General features: G+C 46.7%; 1 protein-coding gene across 19 annotated transcripts in view; it reads right to left on the bottom strand.

Annotated features, from left to right (window-relative positions):
- Nucleotides 1-20,390, bottom strand: part of SHANK3 (SH3 and multiple ankyrin repeat domains 3) — a 396,403-nt gene that overhangs the window by 280,938 nt on the left and 95,075 nt on the right. For all 19 annotated transcript variants that reach the window (XR_011327682.1, XM_069801392.1, XM_069801393.1 and 16 more), the window contains 4 exons: nucleotides 18,030-18,181; nucleotides 17,550-17,717; nucleotides 16,342-16,458; nucleotides 14,948-15,025 (listed from right to left, as the gene is read on the bottom strand). Coding sequence is in view for 18 of the 19 variants with exons in the window: in XM_069801392.1 (XP_069657493.1) it covers nucleotides 14,948-15,025; nucleotides 16,342-16,458; nucleotides 17,550-17,717; nucleotides 18,030-18,181 (515 nt within the window). In the remaining variant the exon portion in view is untranslated. The remainder of the gene's footprint in view (nucleotides 1-14,947; nucleotides 15,026-16,341; nucleotides 16,459-17,549; nucleotides 17,718-18,029; nucleotides 18,182-20,390) is intronic.

The following is a 20,390-nucleotide window of genomic DNA, read 5'->3' as shown; positions in this document are numbered from 1 at the left end:
CACTGCTAGGAGAAAAGTGTGCTCTGTCATTTCCCTCATTTCATTCAAAGCAAAAAGCCATTTTAACTTTGTTAAAAATGAACTCCCCTTTTTCTCTCTTTCCTGTTTTCCTCCAGTTTCTTTCCTGGTTCTTTTCTACCAAGAAGCCAGAATTTGTCTTCATATTTTCAGTTATGATTATTCACACCTTTTTCCTTCTCTTTGCTTCACAATTCCTTTTTTTTGCCCATATCTGGGTTTATACTCCTATCTTTTTTTCATTCACTACTGCAGCTTTTTCTCATCTGATTAACTTTCTTACCATTCGAAACATTTTCAAAAGTATTCCAATATTTTATGAGTAATATAGCATAAGAAGCATTAGATATACTCACAATAGGCTAGTTTATTTTGTAAAATCTTCACAGAGGCCATGTATGGTACATTAAGAATACTGATGCATATTTAGCAGTTAGAATGCTTTTCTGAATTATTTTCTCCTGCATACCTTATGCCAGTTTTGACACCATAGACTCTAATTAGATTTTATTCTTGTTTTACTGATAATTTCCCTAGTTTTGGGAAAGTAAATCTTGTTAAAAGAAAAAAGCATAATATAGAGAGCTTGATTGACAAGTTTATGAGTCTGGCTGACAGAAGCAATGATGTCTGAAATCAGAAAGATGAAACCCAGTAAGGTCTAGTACAAACTGTTACACTTGGAATGGAGAAATCAAGTGCATAAATATGGAGAATAACCAGCGAGGCATCGTAAAGCAGAAAATGTGTGGTAACAGTAGTAATAACCCCAAACTAAACACAAGTCAAGAAAATGGTGACACTGTATAAAGACAAATTTAATTCCAGGAGATATTAACAAGATGGCAAGGATCCATTTGGACTGATATGTCCAGTCTGGGGACAAAGATCTTTAAGAAGGAGGTAAACAAATTGAAAGCAGTAAGTTGGAAAAGACACTTGGAATTCTTGACCACAGAGGAAAGACTGACACAAGTGGGTTTGCTCACCTTAAATCTTAAAAGAGTATTACAAAAAGTTGGTGATCAATTATCCCACCAGTCCACTGTTGGAAGGACAAAGAACTACATTTACTTTGCCCCTCCAAAATTGATTAAAACCCAAGAACAAATTTCTTATTTTCTCCACACAGAGAAGCGCTGAGAAAAATCTACTTTGACTGAACATAGGGTTTGACAAACATTTCCACAGGTGATTGCCTACTCAGAGTAGGTAGGAAAAGTGGTATCTTGACCTCCATTCAAGACATTTGTGCCCAGAAATGTACAATATGACACATCTACCTTTCTCCATAACAGTATATCTAGATTGTGTCCAGGAGAGAGAGATATTTACGTGCGTGTGTGTATAATTTGTTATATATAATTTATCTTGCTCAAAATTTATTTGTTAATATAGAGATATCAAGCAGGACATTACTCAATGGTATTGCCCAGGTTCTTGGTCCAAGCCAACTACTGTGTACTAGCAATGACCACCCAGCCTAAGGTATCAATGCTGAGGGTAAAACTGAAGGCGCACAAAGTCTGGTGGGATAACAGGGCACTGGTGCAGCAGAATGTGAGCCCAAGAGCAGCCAGGCTGGGAGTGAGGGCACAGCACACCGCTCGCTGCAGGAGGTGAAATCATCTCAGAAAGCAGGGACACAAAGCAGGGAAAAACTTCAGCATAAACTCTCAGAATAATAATGGTAGCCATGAATACTAATTGAAAGTATCAATTAGAAATACGCATGAACACAGTGATGAGCTCTGTATGCTGCAGCAGCAGGACCTGTGTGGATGTACTGGGTCACTCCTAGAGCCAAGGTCAAGATGAACATAGGAACAGAGGAAGATTTGTATGATGGACACAAAAGCAATCCAGTAGCTGTAAAAGCCTTTAAAATGTGAAAGTTAAAGGAGATCAAACTATTCTACTTCTCAATGGAGATAAGGTGATCATTGTGCATAAGTGCTAAGGTATGGGGAGGAAGTCCAACTGCAAGGCTTTCCAATTACTGCAACACACACAAGAGCTAATAACAGGATGATTAAATTAGACAGAGCAACACTGAGGTAAAAGATGACTTCTAGCAGCGAGGGTAATTAAACAGCTTACGAAGAGAGGTGGCAGACTCCACCACGCATGTGCGAGAAGCACAGACCCAGCAGCCCCGCTGAGCCCATGGAGCCGTGCGTCCCAGCCCCGGGACCGGGGAGGATGGGTTTGCCTGCACCCCCCACCGGTATTTCCAGCCCTGAATCAAGACCGAGTTTGCACTCCAGAAGGTTAATGAATTTTTATTTTCAGGAGGAAGGGAGGAGGTCGCTTTACCTGTAATTCCTAGTAGGCCTAAAGAGACACGATGATTAAAAAATGAGAGAAGTCACCCATACAAAAGCAAGGCTTATTACATACTTGGCCCATCAGAAAAGCTGAGCACTGCAGAGGCAACACCTCTTCTGTATCTGGAGAAGCAAGCAGGGTGGTGGAGACAGTCACCGAGCACCCCAAAAGGTGTTGAGCCCCGCTCAGCTCCACAGTCAAACCTGGAGGTGCCAATCTCACCTGTGGAAAACATCATCACTCTAAAAAGAGACAAATAGGTATTACAATCACTAATAGTTTATTTTCGTCACAAAGTACACTTTTAAAATCTGGATTATAAACAAGGTTTTAATTAATACGAAGTATAAGAAAAGTTAGAAGACGCTGGGTTACTATGTTACCTGATCATTAAGGGCAAAGAGACTAAGCACAGATAATAGATTCCTAAGAGGTCCCAAACTTTAATCAATTGTAATGTTAAAAGTTAACAAACACACTTTTGAATGCTAAAATAAAAAAATGTTTCCCCCACTCAGATAGCAAATGCAGTAAGTTTGAGGAAGATGTGCTGCATTTTTAATACATAACAGGTTGAATAACCACTCCAAGTGCCAACAGGAACTCCACACCTCCATAAATTATTTTAATTTCTACTATAGTAGAGCTAGAAAGCAAAATCAGTAGGCTCTGCACACACTTACAAAAACCCATAACCCTTACAATCCAAATGTTTGACAAGAGAGAACAGATGGAGGAGGACAAGGTTACCATTGTAGTGACGACAAGAAAAATATGGAGCTTATTAATAAAAATAATGCTATAGACATTCTCACACCAGCTAAAATTTTTGGCATTGGTTAGGACTAAGTCTTTAAAACACGTCAAACAGCAGATGTTGTTTATGTTTTACACATGTTGAGGAACAATGGCAGCTAGCTAGCAAGAGTTTACTGCTAAGCTAACTAAACTGGAAAATATCAACTAGCTTTATCATTTCCTTCCAAGTATTCTTAACACTGAACACTTACAATCTACGTAAGTGGAATTAAATTTATTAATTTCTATGACATCACAAGATATGATGTCATTAATAAGTCAGAAATCCAAACACTGTCAGCTAAAATTTAATTTAAATTAGAAAAATCACAGTTAACTGAAGACATTCTTTAACAAAATCACTCCATTTGAGAATATTCTGTTGCCTGGGCAACATGACTGCAAATTGCAGAGTTCAGACCATGATGCCTATTTTAAAGCAACAAGATACAAATCTTTGAAGAAAATACATCTAACAACCTGTTTGTATTGTACCAAAAAGCCAATACAAATGGTATGTTAAGATAACATCAAAGTGTAAATCTTCAAGGATTTAAGGAGGACCAAAGTGTTGTAAGGCCCAATTATACATCTGACAGATGCAAAAGAGGTTGAGAAAGGTCAAGGTACAAAATGGGATACAACAAGCAAGGTATGCAAAGAACAGCAGGGCCACAGGAAAGCAAGTTACAATGCGCTCTCAGCAAGAGCCGATCCAGTGCACCAGCACGTCAGCGGGGTGGAAAAGCTTTAGTACGACGAACGCCAAAGCTTTTGCTGTCTTTTTGCTTGAGCTTTTTACTCCACAATTGGCTGCGATCGTGCAGCAAATATCACCAAATCAGCAGATCAGTTGGACCTCATAGAAGTGACACACAGTATTGGGGGCATTTTCTGCCTTTGTGCCTGGTTCTGCAATCAGCTTATGAATCGCCTTTACTTTTCGACAAAGCGCCAGAGATCTGCAGACCACGAGCTGAGTCATGCTGCCAAAAACCTGCTAGGAGCAATCTCGGGCATTAGTAGCAAACTCTGATCATCCATGACAGTTCTCAGATGCCTGCAAAAGAAGGGAAGTTACAACCAGCTTTAAATTCATGGCAAGGAAAGGAACACTGCACTATAGACCAGGCAACTTAATTTTACTGTCCAGAAAAATGCTGGGCAAAGCAGATAGTAAACAGAGACAACCGACAACAGCAATTTGTAACGAGCAAACCAAACTTAAGGGATTCAAGTTACTTAGAAGAGAGGGCAGCAGGCCAGGCTTTGTGAGGAGCAAAGAAACTAGAGATACCAAATAGCTGTCTTCTGCAAAAATTTTGACAGCCTTATATGACATTCTCAGAAACAACAGAAATTAAATCTTGCTGAAACTCCTGCCAAGTGATGAAAAACTGATCAGAAAACTAATTCATGACTGTCAGACTAAAAATGTATGCTAAATGGATTTCACAGGACCCTACCCCAAGTTCAGTACTATTCAATTTTTTCATTAGCAACCTGGATGACAGAGTGCAGAATATGCTTATTAAATTCCTAGATGAGACCAAGCTGGAAGGAGATGCAAAGTCATTAGAGGATTAGAATTGAAATGATTGTTGGAAACTCAAGAAATAGGCGGCGGGGGGGGGGGGGGCGGGGGTTAGTCAATAGAGACAAATATCATGACAGTTTATGTACAGGGATTACAGAAGCTGGAGCCAGCCTCTTCTCCAAGCGTACAAAGAACAAGAGTCAACGGGCACAAGGTGCAATGAGGGAAATTTTGCCTGGGCATAATGAAAAGACTCTTCACCAGGAGAATGTCTGGGTATGGGAACAAGCCCCAAGGTGGGAGCGCTCCAGGTGTGGGGGCTTCCCAAGCCTGACCGGCAAAGGCCCTGAGCACCCTCAGCAGCCATGGGGCTGGCCTGTCTGAGCAGGAGGAGAGACATCCCCAGGTCTCTCCGGTCCGGGCGGCTTAGCGAGTCTGCAACATCACGCACAAACGCGGGCTAGGAGACAGCAGGCAGCAGTCCTGCTGAAGATCTGAGGGCTGCAGTATCACAAGCTGAAAATGAGTCAACAAAGTCACATTGTGGCAGAAAAGGGAAAACATACCAGGATTTACAATTAGCAGCCTCACCTCCAACACATGTGATGTAACCCCTCCACTCTCTGCTGAACAGGTTGGGTTTCAGCTGGAGAGGGCTACTTTTAGGAACAGAGTTAAATAAAAGATATGGGGAGAATCCAGAGTAAATCAATAGTACTGATCGGATTATGCTTTCAAGGTCTCTGCAGGAAAGCCTGTGTGCTCTGGGATATTCAGCCCAGAGAACAGAAGATCAGGTGGGGAAGGGGTGATCTGACTGTAAAAACAGAAAGAAGGCAGCTGCAGCGAGGACAAAAATAATCTGTTCTCAATAACCATGGAAAAGTAATGGGCTTAAAATTCAATAAGAAAGATTCAGGTTAGATGTCAGAAAATGCTTTCTGAGAGTGCAGACAGCTATAAGCGCAGGAGCAGACTGCCTCGGGAGGCTGCAGCCAGCACCCAGCACAGGGGGGCTCACGAGCAGGTGAGCAAACACCAGGCATAACAACTTCAGGCAGAGCTGATCCTGGGGAGGGGCAGAAGAGCCAAAAAAAATGACGTCTCAGGTTCCTTCTTGATCCCACCGTTCTACTGCCTTTGCCAACGTTGCGGCTGGCTCTGAACGAGGGGAGCACAGGAAAGGTTGTCAACCCTGGGCTTACGGAGGTGTTCAGTGTGGTCGCCTGCAGCATCCTTATTACAAAATGGGACAGGCATGGTTTGGGCAGGTGGACAACGAGGTAGGTGGAAAGCTGCCTGGACCACCAGGCTCAAAGGGTGGCGATGGGCCATATGGAGTCCAGCTGGTGGCTGCTTATGAGCCCATCCTGGCCCAAGGGCAGCCGGCAGGGCGAGGGCAGGGATTGCTGCCCACTGCTCAGCGCTGGCGAGACCTGTCGGGATACTGGGGCCAGACTGGGCTCACCAGCGCAGGACGGACATTGAAGTAGTGTGGCGGGTTCCGTCGGGGCCTCGGGAAGGTTGGGGCTGGAGCACATGAGGTTGGAGGAGAGACTGAGCGTGGGGTTTGATCAGCCCAGAGAGGAGAAGGTGAAGGGGAGACCCTACTGCAGCCTGCGGCTCACTGACGGGTGGGGAGAGAGGACGGAGCCAGGCTCCTCTTGGAGGTGACAGGACGGGACGAGAGGGACAAGCTGCGGCCAGGGACATCCTCCCTTCATGCCAGGAAAAGCCCTTCACTGGAGGGAGGTCGAACACGGACCAGGGCCCTGAGAGGCCGTGGTGTCTCTGGCCTTGGAGACCCTCAGCACTCATAGAGCCACAGCCCTGAGCAGCCCATGCTGACGGGCACTGCTTCCCACACGGCTGGTGCTGGACACCTCTGCGGCCCCTCCCCACCTCTCCAGTTCTGCGGTTTTACAATGCTATTAATTTTACATGCAAAACTGTACTTATACCCCATGAGCTAGGAAAGAAATTAAGCTGTGATACTGAGACACACATCCTGCTCTGCAACACATTTGAGGGATGAATCGCACCCATGCCCAGAGGGGGACCTCGGCTCCCCACGTGAGATGCTGCTGCCCGTCCCTGCGCCGCTGCCCAGTGGCACCGTGGGCATCTCTGCCAGCCAGCGCATCCCCTGCCCTCCATCCGACCATCACCAACCCCAAGCACCACCTCGGCTCTGCAGAGAGGCGATCTCCCTACATTGCCCCTGATTCAGGCAATGGTTTCCTTATGTCAAGCCCAACGTTTGTCTGCAGTGCTCAAGTTAAAGGCTGACTAAAACCTCTGACACATGCTTGACTTGCATGGCCAAGGTGAGTCTTGCCAGTTACAGATGCCAGCACAAGTGACTGAATGCACCACAGCCAGAGCAGCTCTACATCAATGAAGCCTGTACTAATCATAACAAGAAACTTTGTTTACTTATAGCATGATTACCTACCAAAAAAAAAAAATCAAAACAAAACCAAACCCCAAACCAATAAAACCACCCACCACAAAAACCTGTTTAAAAGAATTGGTAGGGGAGGGGAGGGATATCACAAAAATGCAGCAATCTAAAGGACAGACAAATTTTTGACAGAAAAGTAGCAGCTCTGACTGTTATATTTCAGTGAAATTAGAAGAAATTTGAAGCAACTACTTGCATACTATTTTTACATTCTGCATATAAGCCTGTATATGTTTAAATGGAAAAGTTCAACCATGAGTTATCAGAGGACAAAGACATTTGTACAAAATTGACATTTACTGATCATTAAGAAACTTGTCTGCACTTCTAAAACCTATATCAGACATGTTTGGGATGAGCTAACACAAAAGATCCCATAGCTCTGTTGACATATAAGTTTGACAGGAAAGAATCACGATCTGTGTTTAGTTTCAGCTTGATACCAGAGTCACCTGCTCACATATGTAAGCAAACCTTTAGATCAATATGAAAGAAAATTATGAGGGGATTTTTTCCAATAAATAACACTGAATTATTATCTCTTGATAATTAAAACTTCCAGTACCGAGTTCACATTTTGATAGGTCCTCATAGCCATCTTTATTGGCTGTAAAAGTTATAAATGTAACACACTCACACATTTATACCAAAGCGGAGTGGAAATCAAATAGAGACAAATAGTTACACCATACAACCAAACTGTGTTTTACAGGTAGTTTTTCTTATATGGCATGATTTTGGTATTAGAAGCAGCACTCAGGCACGAACAGCACTGGGGCCTCAGATGGATCAGCCCTGAAGGCCACAGCCTGGACATCAGAAACATTGCTGAGGAGACAAGGGAGAAGCCACCTTTGACTTTGGCCAAGCAACATGATTTGTGGAAAACACAGATGAGAAGCCTCCATCCAGAAAAGGCACATCGAAGGTGTGGTAAAGTGTCTTCTGTTACTGCTGGGAAAGGAGGATTGGAAGACCACATGCAGAAAGAATGATGACTTACCAGTGACTCTACACCCATGTAAACACAGGTGTGAACTAGAAACCCCCCCAATACACGATTTGTTTCCCTTTGAACTACCACAGAAGCTTAAGCTCATCGCCATCACCCCTCTCCTTCCAAGACCGAGCACAAAAGGTACAGCACGCCCGTTGTCATTTCAGATCCTCTTCTCAGAGGAAGAAGTCAGTGCCTCAGCAGGCTCTGGGAAAGGCAGGGGCACAATAAGCCTGCACGTGGACGAGGCTGCTTGAGAAACTGCAACTTCTCACCCAGCCTGCATGTACGTGTGCACTGTGAATGACACCGAGTTAGCTGCACCCTTGCTGCAGAGGGGTCCTGAATTCCTTCCTGTGTGCACCAGCTGCAAACTGCTCCACCAACACCCCTTCAGCTCTGAGATGCTGCAGTAAACAGCACCTAGGAAAGGCAGGGTCCAAGCTCCAGGTGTCCACACCAGAAATATCAAGGCTGGAGATATTCAACAAGTGATTCTGAAGTCACTTGGGCACTGAAAGCACTCCTCTGATTAGGGCTGGAGCCTCCACTATAGCCAATTACAGCGAAGTCTGTGATACGGCTATTGTGGTTGACCCACAGTCCTTCCAGGAATATACAGGGGCAGCGTAAGGAACCTCCAAAACCTTCCAGACTAGAAAGATCCACCTTGACATTGAGAACACAAAGTTCAGACTCCACATCAGAGATGTGAGGTTTGGGAAAAAAAACTGGGAATTTAACATTGTGAACAAGATAAAACTTGGATGCTTCTTAGAAGGAAAATGCTGGCATCTCTAACAGGCCACTGAAAAATACAGTGCAAAGCAGGTGATGACCTGACCATAAGGACCTGGACTTCTCCTACTTTTTACGCAGGGATAAGGGCAACTGGAAAAGCTACTTCTATAAAACAAAAGGTGAAAAAATGACCCAGAGGTTCAAAACGCAGGGTTGCCAGCATGTGTCCTGGTTTAATCCCATCAGAGTACTGGGCTCCTGAGAAAGAAAACAATTAAGTGAGTCCTTAAGAGATATGAAAACCAGGGAAGAAAAGGAAAGCAAGATCGATGCACTGGCAGAGACTAGCCAGGTGATAAGAAACCAAAGGACTTAACCCAGCTAAGGCAGGGTCTTACCCAGTTCACCCCAATCACACAGAGCAGCTGGGACTGATGGGGAAAGAGATGCACAGGTACAGGTAGCAGAAACAAACTGGTACTGCTACCGAACAGCAGCATTTTAGGATTCTCCTGCTGCTTACAGAGAAATCTCCATGTGGAGGAGAGCAGGGTTCCTGCAGCAGCAGCAAATCCCCAGCCCCACACAAGGCAGACTGCTGAGGGACAGGAGTGGCACAGATGGCCCAGCCTCTTTGATACAGAGGTAGGAAAACCAGCAGTTATCTCAGAGGACACAGGGAAGTAAAACAGATGGAACCTTCCATGTCTCATCTTTATCTGTATAGAAATTAGAACATTACACTATGGATGGGTGGACAGCTAGATGGGAAAAAACTGGTTGGATGGCCAGGCTCAGAGAGTGGCTGTTAAGGGGTCATTCTCTACCCAATAGCCAGTGACAGGTGGAGTTTGCAGGTAACACCAAACTGGGGGGAATGGTCAACATCCACAAGGGCAGGGCTGCCATCCAGACGGACCTGGGCAGGCTGGAGAAATAGGCCAGCAAGACTCCCAGGAAACTGAAAAAGGACAAATGCAAAGTCCTGTGTCCAGGAAAGAAGCAGCTTTAGCAAGGACACAGACTGGGGAGTACTTCAGCAGAAAAGACCCTGGAGGTCTTGATAGATAGCAAGCTGGATTAGAGCCATGAGGACAGTGACTTTTGCAAGAGTAGAGGGTTGCACACTTGTTAAGGAAGACCCCATCAAACAATTTCTCATCAGCTGGATGTCGAACCCCAGTGTGACAGAGGAAGGCTGTTTCACATGGTTTGTCTACAACACCAGGTGTGGATCATCATTCTGATGAAGTTCAGCTTGCAAAGGTAATTTCATTTCCAAGTCAAATAATGTGATTTATATGCTCAGAGAGGGACACTGTCATTCACAGAATTTGAAAGGTCTTCTCTTTTGCAGTCACTCTGTCAACCTGAAATTAAGGAAAGGGAAAAGACAAACCCAAAATACTGCAATTGAACAGCAGCTAGCTTTTAATACTTTCATAAAAACTGCAAGAAGCCATAAACAAGCTGACCTGGAGGACTTTGAACTATCAATAGTCCCATGCAAGAGAAAGACTGAAGTAGTGATGGTGGGTAACCTTATCACAATATAAAAAAGCACCTCTTGAAGAACAAGACCTACAGACAAGTCTTCACCCTCCTAAGAGACAAAACACTGCCTAATGTTGCCATCATGAACTTAAACTTACGAATACAAGATTTCAGCTCCCTGGGATCCAGCACAAATCACTGGTGGGAGGGCAGACACCACTGACTCAGCCACCATTCACGCTGTTTGCACAACTGCCTACCCATGGGCCTGTCCACACATTCCAGTCCTCCGCTGGGTACCTTCCTGTTGTTTAAATAGGATGGTGGGTTCACCACATCAACAGCAGCAACTGCCAGTTTTCACAGTCCCAGCATGAGTGCCTGTCCTTCCCATTGCAGGCTCCTGACCCACGGCATGCTCCAGCGGCCAACACCCCAAGGCCAGTCAGTGAGCACCTCAAGGCACATGGGAGGTTTGAGAGAGAACTAGTGCTTTGCCAGCACTTTGTTTCTGATCAATGATACTGCTAAAGCAGCTGGAAGGAAAAAAACCCAACCAACCAAAACCCCAACTTTCTTTTCATCCAGTGCATTTTGAGTATGCAATATCCTACCTGAAAAATGTCATCTCCATCCTTCTGTGAGAAGAACATATTTGGATAAGGCTGGGGAGCTTTGGGAAGGACTGCATCTGCACAGGGGACTCTTAGACAATTTATGGATGAAAAGCCAGCTAAGAGCAACTGAAGAGAGATGCAGCTACAAACCTGCCTCAGGAAAACAGGGATGCAGATTGCCAGAAGCTGGGAAGATACTCTGGTAAAACTCTCACCATAAACCCACCTTGCTCTTGCACTCCTCCCTGAAACCTGCTACCAGCCACAAAGAGGTGAGACTGCTCCAGGCACTCCTGCCCCACCACACAAGCCATGCACTGGGCTCCAAGTGGAGGTCAGGCAGGAGGAACTCAACACAGCAAGAGGTGGCACACCACCCCAGGCAACGAGCGTGCTGATTTGCCTCAGGGAAGATAACCAAGTAGATTACAACTTCTAACCCTCTAAATTACTTACTGCTATCTTGAGTCATCTCAGGCCACTGACACCAAGCTATCTGATTAACAGTAGCAATCAAATTAACAGGAGGTATGTGCAGTAAACTGACTAAATAGCCATGCAGCAGCAGAGGTATTTACGTGAGCTCCCAGCAGCCACAGAACTGTGGGGCAGCACACACTCCTTCATACAGGCTCAGCTTTCCTCTGCTGTGCTAAAACTCCATCATAGAAAGGCAGCACCTCATTACCACAGCCACACAAAGACAATACAGGAGAAAGTGCCAGACTTTGCAGCAGACAGTGACTTCATGAAGCAATCCAAGCAGGGAGTCAGAGAGTTTCTCTTTGAAAGCTGGGAACTGAAGGGAGCACATCACACTAGTATCAAATTCTGGTTTTGATTTGCCAATAAACAAACTGAGTGGATTACCAACAACAGTTTTCATTCTCTGGAACAGAAACTTCCAATTAGTCGCACTACTTCAAAAAGGAAGAGACAAACACTATTCTTCCCTCATTAAGAGCCACTAGGACTCTGCAGGACACAAGCAAAGTCAGAGCAGGAGCCATCTGCCTCCCTCCACCACCTGCTACACCACCCCATGTCCTGCAAATGCCCAAAGCAGTACGATTGCCCTTTCTCCATCTCTTGATTCCAAAAGTTCAGCTCATCTCAAAAAGCAGGAGCAGTTTCCTGCAAGAAGTCCTTCCCTGGTATCATGGTTTAACTGTAGCCAGCAACTAAGCACCACACAGCCGCTCAATCACATCCCCCCCAGTGGGATGGGGGAGAGAATTGGAAGGAAAAAGGTAAAACTCGTGGGCTGAGATAAGAACAGTTCAACAGAACAGAAAGGAAGAAACTAATAATGATAATAATAACAATAATAAAATGACAATACTAATAAAAGGATTGGAACATACAAAACAAGCAATGCACAATGCAATTGCTCACCACTCACCAACCGATGCCCAGTTAGTTCCCGTGCAGCGATCCCCCCCTCCAGGCCAACTCCCCCCAGTTTATATACTGGACATGATGTCACACGGTATGGGATACCCCTTTGGCCAGTTTGGGTCAGCTGCCCCAGCTGTGTCCCAGAAGTTGGGAGAACTTCTTGTGCTCCTCCAGCCTTCTTGCTGGCTGGGCATGAGGAGCTGAAAAATCCTTGAGTTAGTATAAACACTACTTAGCAACAACTGAAAATGTCAGTGTGTTATCAACATTCTTCTCATACTAAATCCAAAACATAACACTATACCAGCTACTAGAAAGAAAGTTAACTCTATCCCAGCCAAAACCAGGACACCTGGAAATAAACATTTTTACATTAAACCAGAGAGCAGGCAAATGGGACTATCCTCAATCCCCAGAGCAAAGCTCCCTGGAGAGCAGCAGCCTCTAGGCAAAGCAGACCTTGCCACATCAAGCCCTTTCCCCCGACCTCCTGAGGCAGGAGATAACACAGAGCAGATAGAAGAAGGTCTGAGCTAAGGCGGACTCACAGAGAACAGGGCTGCCCACCAAGGGCTGAGCTCAGGCATCCTTCAGCATTTGCTGTGGTTAGCAAGGTCACACCAGTCACTCAGAGCAAAGCTGCGGTGGCACTCATGTTCGTGGGCATGAGCACTGCAGCCAGTCACCCCACGATCCCCGGGGCCATTGTGGAGGGGAGGACAAGCTTCCCCTCCCTGCAGACAGGCACACACACCGAGTCACACAAATGACACTCGCAGCTACGGGGCACCACCAGCTACAACCAGACAACTATCACTTAGTAGGCAAATTAATTGCACGGTGTGAATCTCAAGTTCCTGCACGTGACAAAATACCAGACCGCCTATAGCGATGCTCAATTTGACCTTCAAGGCCCTTTTTCCTCTCAGCATCCAAGCCAACATCTAGCACAGCTTGTAAGGAACATGGTCTCAGTCTTAACAAAGAAATTACTTTTAAACAAGACTATAAGCTACGTATTCATTTCCTGAAACTACATAAGCATTTTTAGTTCATCACACCATACACCCCAAAGTGATTCATAACCAATTATCTCCACACAGCTGCCCAATTCCTATATACAATCATGGCAAGTACACATGCAAGTTCCGCATACTCCTTTTAGGACAGTATGCTTAATTTGCATTAAAATATACTTTAAATTAATTTAAATATCCTCATGCAGAACACAGCACCATTGCAGCAGCTTGTGGCAGGGGGTTTAGGGAGAACCACAGCCAGTTCACCGCAGCTGCCAGCAAGTGGTTGGGTCAGGTCAGAGAGCATTTCAGCTCCCTGGTGTACTCATGGCGCACATGCCGCACAGGGATTTGGTGCCTTTTCAGTGCAGTTAGGCCCTTGGGACACACGAGGCTCACTGGACATACCCACTTCTTCTGCATAGGAGGCAACGCTGGTGCAGCATGACCCAGCGTGGCAGATTTCCAGCATGTGCAGAGCATCTGCCCAGCAATTCCCTGCCTACCTCCCCCAGGAGGATGTGCCGCTCCAACAGCCGCGGCCACACACGTATCACAAGAGCAATTGTGTCTGTAATAAGGCATCTTTCTCACAGGGGCCACACATGACATTCACAGGGACTGTATGACATCATCATGGTCACACTTGAGACTCCATGGCCTAAAGCGGCTATAAACAACACTGAAGGAGAAGTGAGAAAAAGCATTTCTAAAGGGCTAATAATTAGCGAGCTCATCTGCAGCTACCCAAGCTAGTATATGAGTAAGACACTGACAGACACTCTCTGCTCTCAAGGGACACCTGAAGATTAGTATTAGCTGGACACTGAGTCACAACATTTCTGAAAGGTCCTCAGGCAAATGACTGTGCTTCAATAAGAACACAGACAGAATGGCTATTCCAAGTTCAAAAACTTCAGAAAAGAAGGGCAAAGCAGACCTTGGATAGGAAGAGACCTCCTGCATCACAAACTACAGCCTGCAGGTAGTCACTTCCTATGATTTGCAAACTCATGGAAGGAGTCTCACTGCAAAATGACCAAGTTTCCCTTTTCCACCTGTGTTACCCAGCATCTTTATTAGAAAGCTATTCCAGAGTTTCACTCCTCTTGTGGCTATATAGGTCTTCTAACTTGCAGTTTAAGTTTATTAATGGCAAGTTTGGGTTTATTAATTTTTGTGGCAACACTGTCCTTTATTTCTAAGCATTCTGCTCCTTCTCTAACATTTACTGCAACATTTCTACAGACAACAATAATGTCTCCTTTTCGCCTCCATTACACACAGCCAGACGAGCCAAGCTCTTTCAGTCTCCCACCATAAGATACCACCTTCACAGCCCTTTCCACCTGTACCACACATCCTCTTTCCTCCCTCCTGCTCCAGCAATTAAGCTGGTGTCAGAATAGACATCCTGAATCAATGGTTTTGTTCCATTAAGCTTTATCCCACATGTGTACAAGACACCTTGCAGAGGCTGCCCTTGCCAGGGCCCACGAGGAGCTCTGCGGGAGGGACCAGAGCTCACTGCCTCACCTGGAATGCTGTCTGGCTGTTGTAGTTGCGAATCTCTTTGCTCGCACCACGGAAGAGGAGAACCCGAGCGCAGCTCTCCTGTGGAAGCAAGCAAGGGGGAAAGGGGAAGAAACCAATTAGCACTGCAGACTGCTGACAACAAAGAAGCAAACCACATGGTTTCATTGCACTCAGCCTCCTTTGGCAAGGGCAAGGAAGGATGCTCAACCCCTATGAACTGGTCACCCCAAACCCCAAGCTGATCAAGTCCACCCGCCTGTGTGCGGCTCTGGGGCACTGGCACCATGGCCATGCCTAAACACCAGCCCAAGAGCACAGCTATGGAAACAGTGGCCACCACATGTTCCCAGGTATTGCTATTCCTAAAGCCTTTTATTGTTTTTGTTTTGCATGCTCTGTGCTTTTGAATGATGTTAATTCAACATGTTTATGAGCCCCTCTACTCTTTAATGCTGCTCTGCCCACCCACCCCAGTGGGCAGGGTACAAGTCCTCGATGTGCAGAACATACCTACCACCTAACAAGCTGCAAATCAGCCTCAATGTACCACTGTCTATTGCAAAACATAACAGTATTCAATTTTTAAGCATAGACACCTCAGAACTGAAAACTCCCTTTATAACCAGAACACATAATACAACATATAAAATCTCCAAGAAGAAACGAGACCTACAGGAGAAATCCCTAGATACTGACCTCTGCATCTCAGAAAGAGAATGGTGGGTGTGCAAGATCAGACAACTCTTCCACCAGCCTCAATTTCTCCTGAACTGAGGTTAGTGACCACACAGAAAATAAAAGAGAAATGGTGCCCTATGTTGCCTGGACAGTCTTCTTCAAAATTCAGAAATTAGTAGTAAGAATTTAGGGCTACTTGTGAGAAGGACAGGACCCCAGTCCACACACCTTCCCCAGAGCAGAGTAAAAGCCACAGGATGTGCCCAACAAACCTCACCTGGTGCAGGTGCGTGCCTCAAATTAAATGTGAGCACCTGGGTCAAATTAGCACTCTCCAACCAGGCAAACTGCTCCCCCCCAACCAGTGATGGGGGCTTGCTGTGAAGGAGGAATAGGAACCAGAGGAAAAACTACAGAATGTGTTAGGCAGTAAATCAGCAAAAACATCTTGGGAATGGGAACAGATTAAACCACGGACTCTTCTCTGGCCACCTGCCTCTCGAGAAATCCAAAGTCAGGCTGGTGCTACAAACAGAAACAGCCTCATCTCAGGACAGAGCATGGACACAATTCAGAAGAACCTTGCTGAGTCTGGGAACAGTAATAGCAATGAGAAGGTGCCCCAGCCCAATGTTGTGCTCGCTCTCTCTATCTCAGGCAGGGTGGTGCCCCATCTACACTTTCTTGTTCTCATGCCCCAAATCACACAGGTGTACCTGGTTATAGAGAGCACAAATATGAAGAGCGGTGTTTCCTGAGGCATTCTGTGCAGTCATATCAGCTCCATAGAAGAGAAGATGCTCCAGGTGCTGAACATGCCCATAGCGACATGCCTGCTCAAAATGCAAAATGGAAAAAAGAAATAGAAAAAGAAAATCAAGGAGCAGCAGGAAGATGATAAATCCCATAACATCCTCTGCTGGCTTCATCCATGCTAGAAAAGTTGAATCAGGCTGGACTTGTAACCTGAAAAGTCCCATAAACATGCATGCATACACACTGCTGCTCCTTACAGCAACGTGCATCTGAATACTTGTCAGACAAATGACCTCTACACCAATTTCAAATTTGGGATCAGTATCATACTGCTACTAGGCCCTCCTCCAGACTCTTTGATATCTCTGTATAATTATCCAGTGAAAAGAAGCCCTGAAGCACAAGCAGGCAAAGAGGAGGGCAATAGCCCCACACCTCTAGTTAAATGGTGTGGTATTTTCCTCTATGTTTGGTCCATCCCGGGACCAGCAGTCCTCAAAGATCTCCCAAGGCAAGGTAGGATGGAGGCAGGAAGGAGGACAGTCATCTTGTTTTTTCATTCTCATGCATTCATCCTTAGCTGTGCCAGTACTCGTCCACCTTGTGGAGGGCTCACAGCTGGGTGCTTCAGGAGGCCACGGGCCCAAAGAGAACTTGCCCTCCCAACGGTCCAAGACAAGGGGACCCTAGGAAGAGCCAGCGCTTACTCCGTTCTCCCAAAGGGTCTCGGTCTTGAAGCACAAAGCCAGCTCAGGTCCCCTAACCTCTAGCTCATGTCTTCCCTACACCAAATCCACTTGTCAGTGTGTACAACAGGGACAGATACAATTGTGGTTTGGAACCAGGATGCCTCAGGCATTGGGCCGAGATCCCAAAGCACTATCCTATAAGCCAGTCATAATCTGGGAGGATCCCAGACACTACTGACCAAGGCCAGAATAGAACAGCCTAAACATTGGCCTCGGATGGGAGCCACAGCTGGCACACCATGTGCAAGTCCTCCACGCAGGAGCCTGGCTCGCTGTGCCAGCCACCCCTGCCAAGCAGTGCCTCCACTGCCCGCCAGGACACTGCATCCCTGCGGCACCTGAGGGGATGGGTCAAGCTCCTCCATTGGCAGCAGGACAGCGGTCACCCCATCCAGATCCTGTCCCACCGTCCAGCCTACCTGGTGGATCTCCTGCCAGCCGTTCTCATCCATGCAGCCAAGCCGGGCGTAGTCATGCAGCAGGAGCTCGCAGCAGTAGGGATCCCCCCCCACCATGGCACTGTGGTACAGTGGCGTCAGCCCCCGGCTGTCCTTGTAGTCCGGGGAGGCACCCAGGTCCAGCAGTGTCTGCAAGAGAATCGCCTGCCTCGCTCTGTGGCTTCAGGCGGCCGCGCATTAGGGAAACCTGCCCCACAAAGGGTCCAGGAATGCTCTGGCCACAGCAGCAGGCAGCGCTCGCCCCGTCTTCCGCACAAGGCTCACATTGTGAATGCCACGCTTTTGTACTGGGCTGTGCTCCCCGACAGCAACGCGAGACATGCTTTGGCCTAGGGAGGGCATAACCCTGCCGGCAGCCTGGATGGGGTGGGAGGAGGAGCCGGTGCCGGGGCGCAGAGCAGCAGGGAGGGAGAGCCCCCCGCAGCGGCTCCCCTGACTCACCAGCAGCGCCGCGTGGTTGCGGCACCGGACGGCCTTGTGAAGAGCTGTCATTCCCTCCCGTGTCCGGAAATCCAGGTGCGCTCCCCCATTGCGCAGTGCCTTGATCATCTCGGCGCTGAGCTCCAGTTGGGCGGCCGCGGTCAGGGGACACTCTGCACAGTCCCGGGAGAGAGACGGGTGAGAACTGCGGGAGCACCCACCCTGTCAGCGGGCCCCACGGCACCACTGGCCTCTCGCTCAGCCACATCTCCTGCCCAGGCTCCAGCAAAACGGGGTACTCCCCGCTCCCCTCAAGGGAGCTGCACCAAACCCCATGTCCACTCCCAGCCCCGCTCAGGCACCGGTGGTCTTCCCGAACACCATGCATGCACAGTCTGAGCCGGCGGGAGGCTGCCCATCAGTTTCTTTCGAGGGCTGATGAGAGTCCTGCAGAGGAGAAGGGGAAGGAAAGCGCTGGCAGTTTAACGAACGGCAGAAATGGCATTGCTGCCTCTTATGCTGCAGGAAAGCACGCATCTGGAGACATCATTTATACAAAGGGGAGAAGGAGAAGGGGGTGAAAAATCAGTATCCTCATTCCGTTTTTCCCTGCGGCAAGGCATGGAGAAGGGGCTGCTGTTCTGGGGGGAGACACACAGCTAGGCACCCCAGCACCATCATCAGCACCCACAGATCTGTCCTGAGTCCCTTTGCGCACAGCCGTCCCACAGCTGTTCCTCACCGCCTCACATCACCAGCAGCAAGCTCCAAACCTGAAACACTCATCCCAAATGGGAGGAAGGCCCCTCCATCTGTCCAACCCCATCCCTTGCCTCTGAGGAGCCTGGCTTGTCGCGCAGCAGAGCCTGCACAAACTGGTTCAGTCCCAGCTCCAACCAGGAAACAGTACCGACTCCCAGGACTGCCCAGTGTGTAGGACTTGCTCCACTTAGGGATATAATTCAAGCAGACAGTGGAAGAACTATGGAAATACCCTTCAGCAGTGCACCCCCATGAGCCCCCAGCCACCCTCTGCTTTTGTTTTTCGGGTGGGAGCAGCAGCCCTGATGCACATCTGCTGCTCTGTATTGGTGCGTGCAGCTCCGAAATGCAGAAAGGCACCTCTGTGCTGGAGGGGCAAAGCCTCTTCCAACACCTTTCCCTCAAGGACCAGATTTCAGCGTCCATCTCTCAGCCAAATGCTACCCTGACACGCGTGCAAGCTAGAAGCACAGCTCGCCTGCCCGTGCCTGCAGGACCCCGCCGTGGGTCTCGCACAGACTGGTGTGAAGGACCTCTACTTGGGCAGGGGCCACGGTGCTGACACAGGAGGGGGGTTCTGTCCTACCCTGACCGTGTTAGGGAGATCTGAGCTGCAAAAGGACCCTGCTCACCTATCCACAGGCTGATTTGATAGCACAAAGAAAGAAAAAAACTGTTCTTTGATACAAAATGATTAAAGTCTCCTTAAGAGACAGAATGTTTTTCTGAACATTTTGATTATAATTAAATAAATTTGTTTTCTTCAGAGTGCAATACTACCCCCCTCCAAAAAAAAGTATGTCTCCTTTCTCAAGCAAATCCCTAGGTCTTTACATCCAAATCCCCCATACCACAAATGGAGCAATGTGGGCACTAGCTAAAATAAGATGCCATCAGCTAGAAATAGAGTCATGTATTTTTTAGAAAGGTATCTAATTTGCACATAAATTAAAATGTCTCAGTTTAGTAGAAATAACTATTTAAATGAGAATAATAAAATTGTTTGAGATACAAATAAAAAAGCATATGAATGTTAATTTTAGAGCATTGCTATTAGCCAAATTTTTAAACAAGATAGGCAGAGGTCAGACAAGGTTCTGTGGCTTTGCTAAAACTCTCTGGGTTTTGTGCTACAAGACACCATATAAAAACAAAGATTACCGAAGAATGTCGTCAAGAGGATTAAAGATGGGTTCACCAATAAGAGGAATCACCAGTAAATGAAAAAGTTACAGCTGGGTCTTCTAAGGACCTGTCCTCAGCTCAATACTGTCAATCATTTTTAACAACAATCTGGAAGAAAATAGGAAGTAATCTCTAAGAAAGTTCACACACACACACACACACACTCTCTATGTTGTTATATACAGCAAAGTCAATGGTATAATAAATAAAAAGGCTTCATGCATTCATTGCCCAATGTCAAACTTTAGCAGAGGACAGGTGCAATGCTTTATAGCTAGAAAATAAAGAATGCATTTTTAACATGAAGGTAATTACCATTGTAACAACATACGTACTACATGAGAATATAATGGTGCCCACACAACTAGCAACATCACCCAAGAATAAGCAGTGGAAATATTTCCTTAGCTCAGCAACAGCTGTGAAGATAAGAGT

The sequence above is a fragment of the Haliaeetus albicilla genome, chromosome 14 (assembly GCF_947461875.1).
Source record: "Haliaeetus albicilla chromosome 14, bHalAlb1.1, whole genome shotgun sequence".
Classification (NCBI taxonomy): domain Eukaryota; kingdom Metazoa; phylum Chordata; class Aves; order Accipitriformes; family Accipitridae; genus Haliaeetus; species Haliaeetus albicilla.
This window is presented reverse-complemented; position numbering and strand designations above follow the sequence as displayed.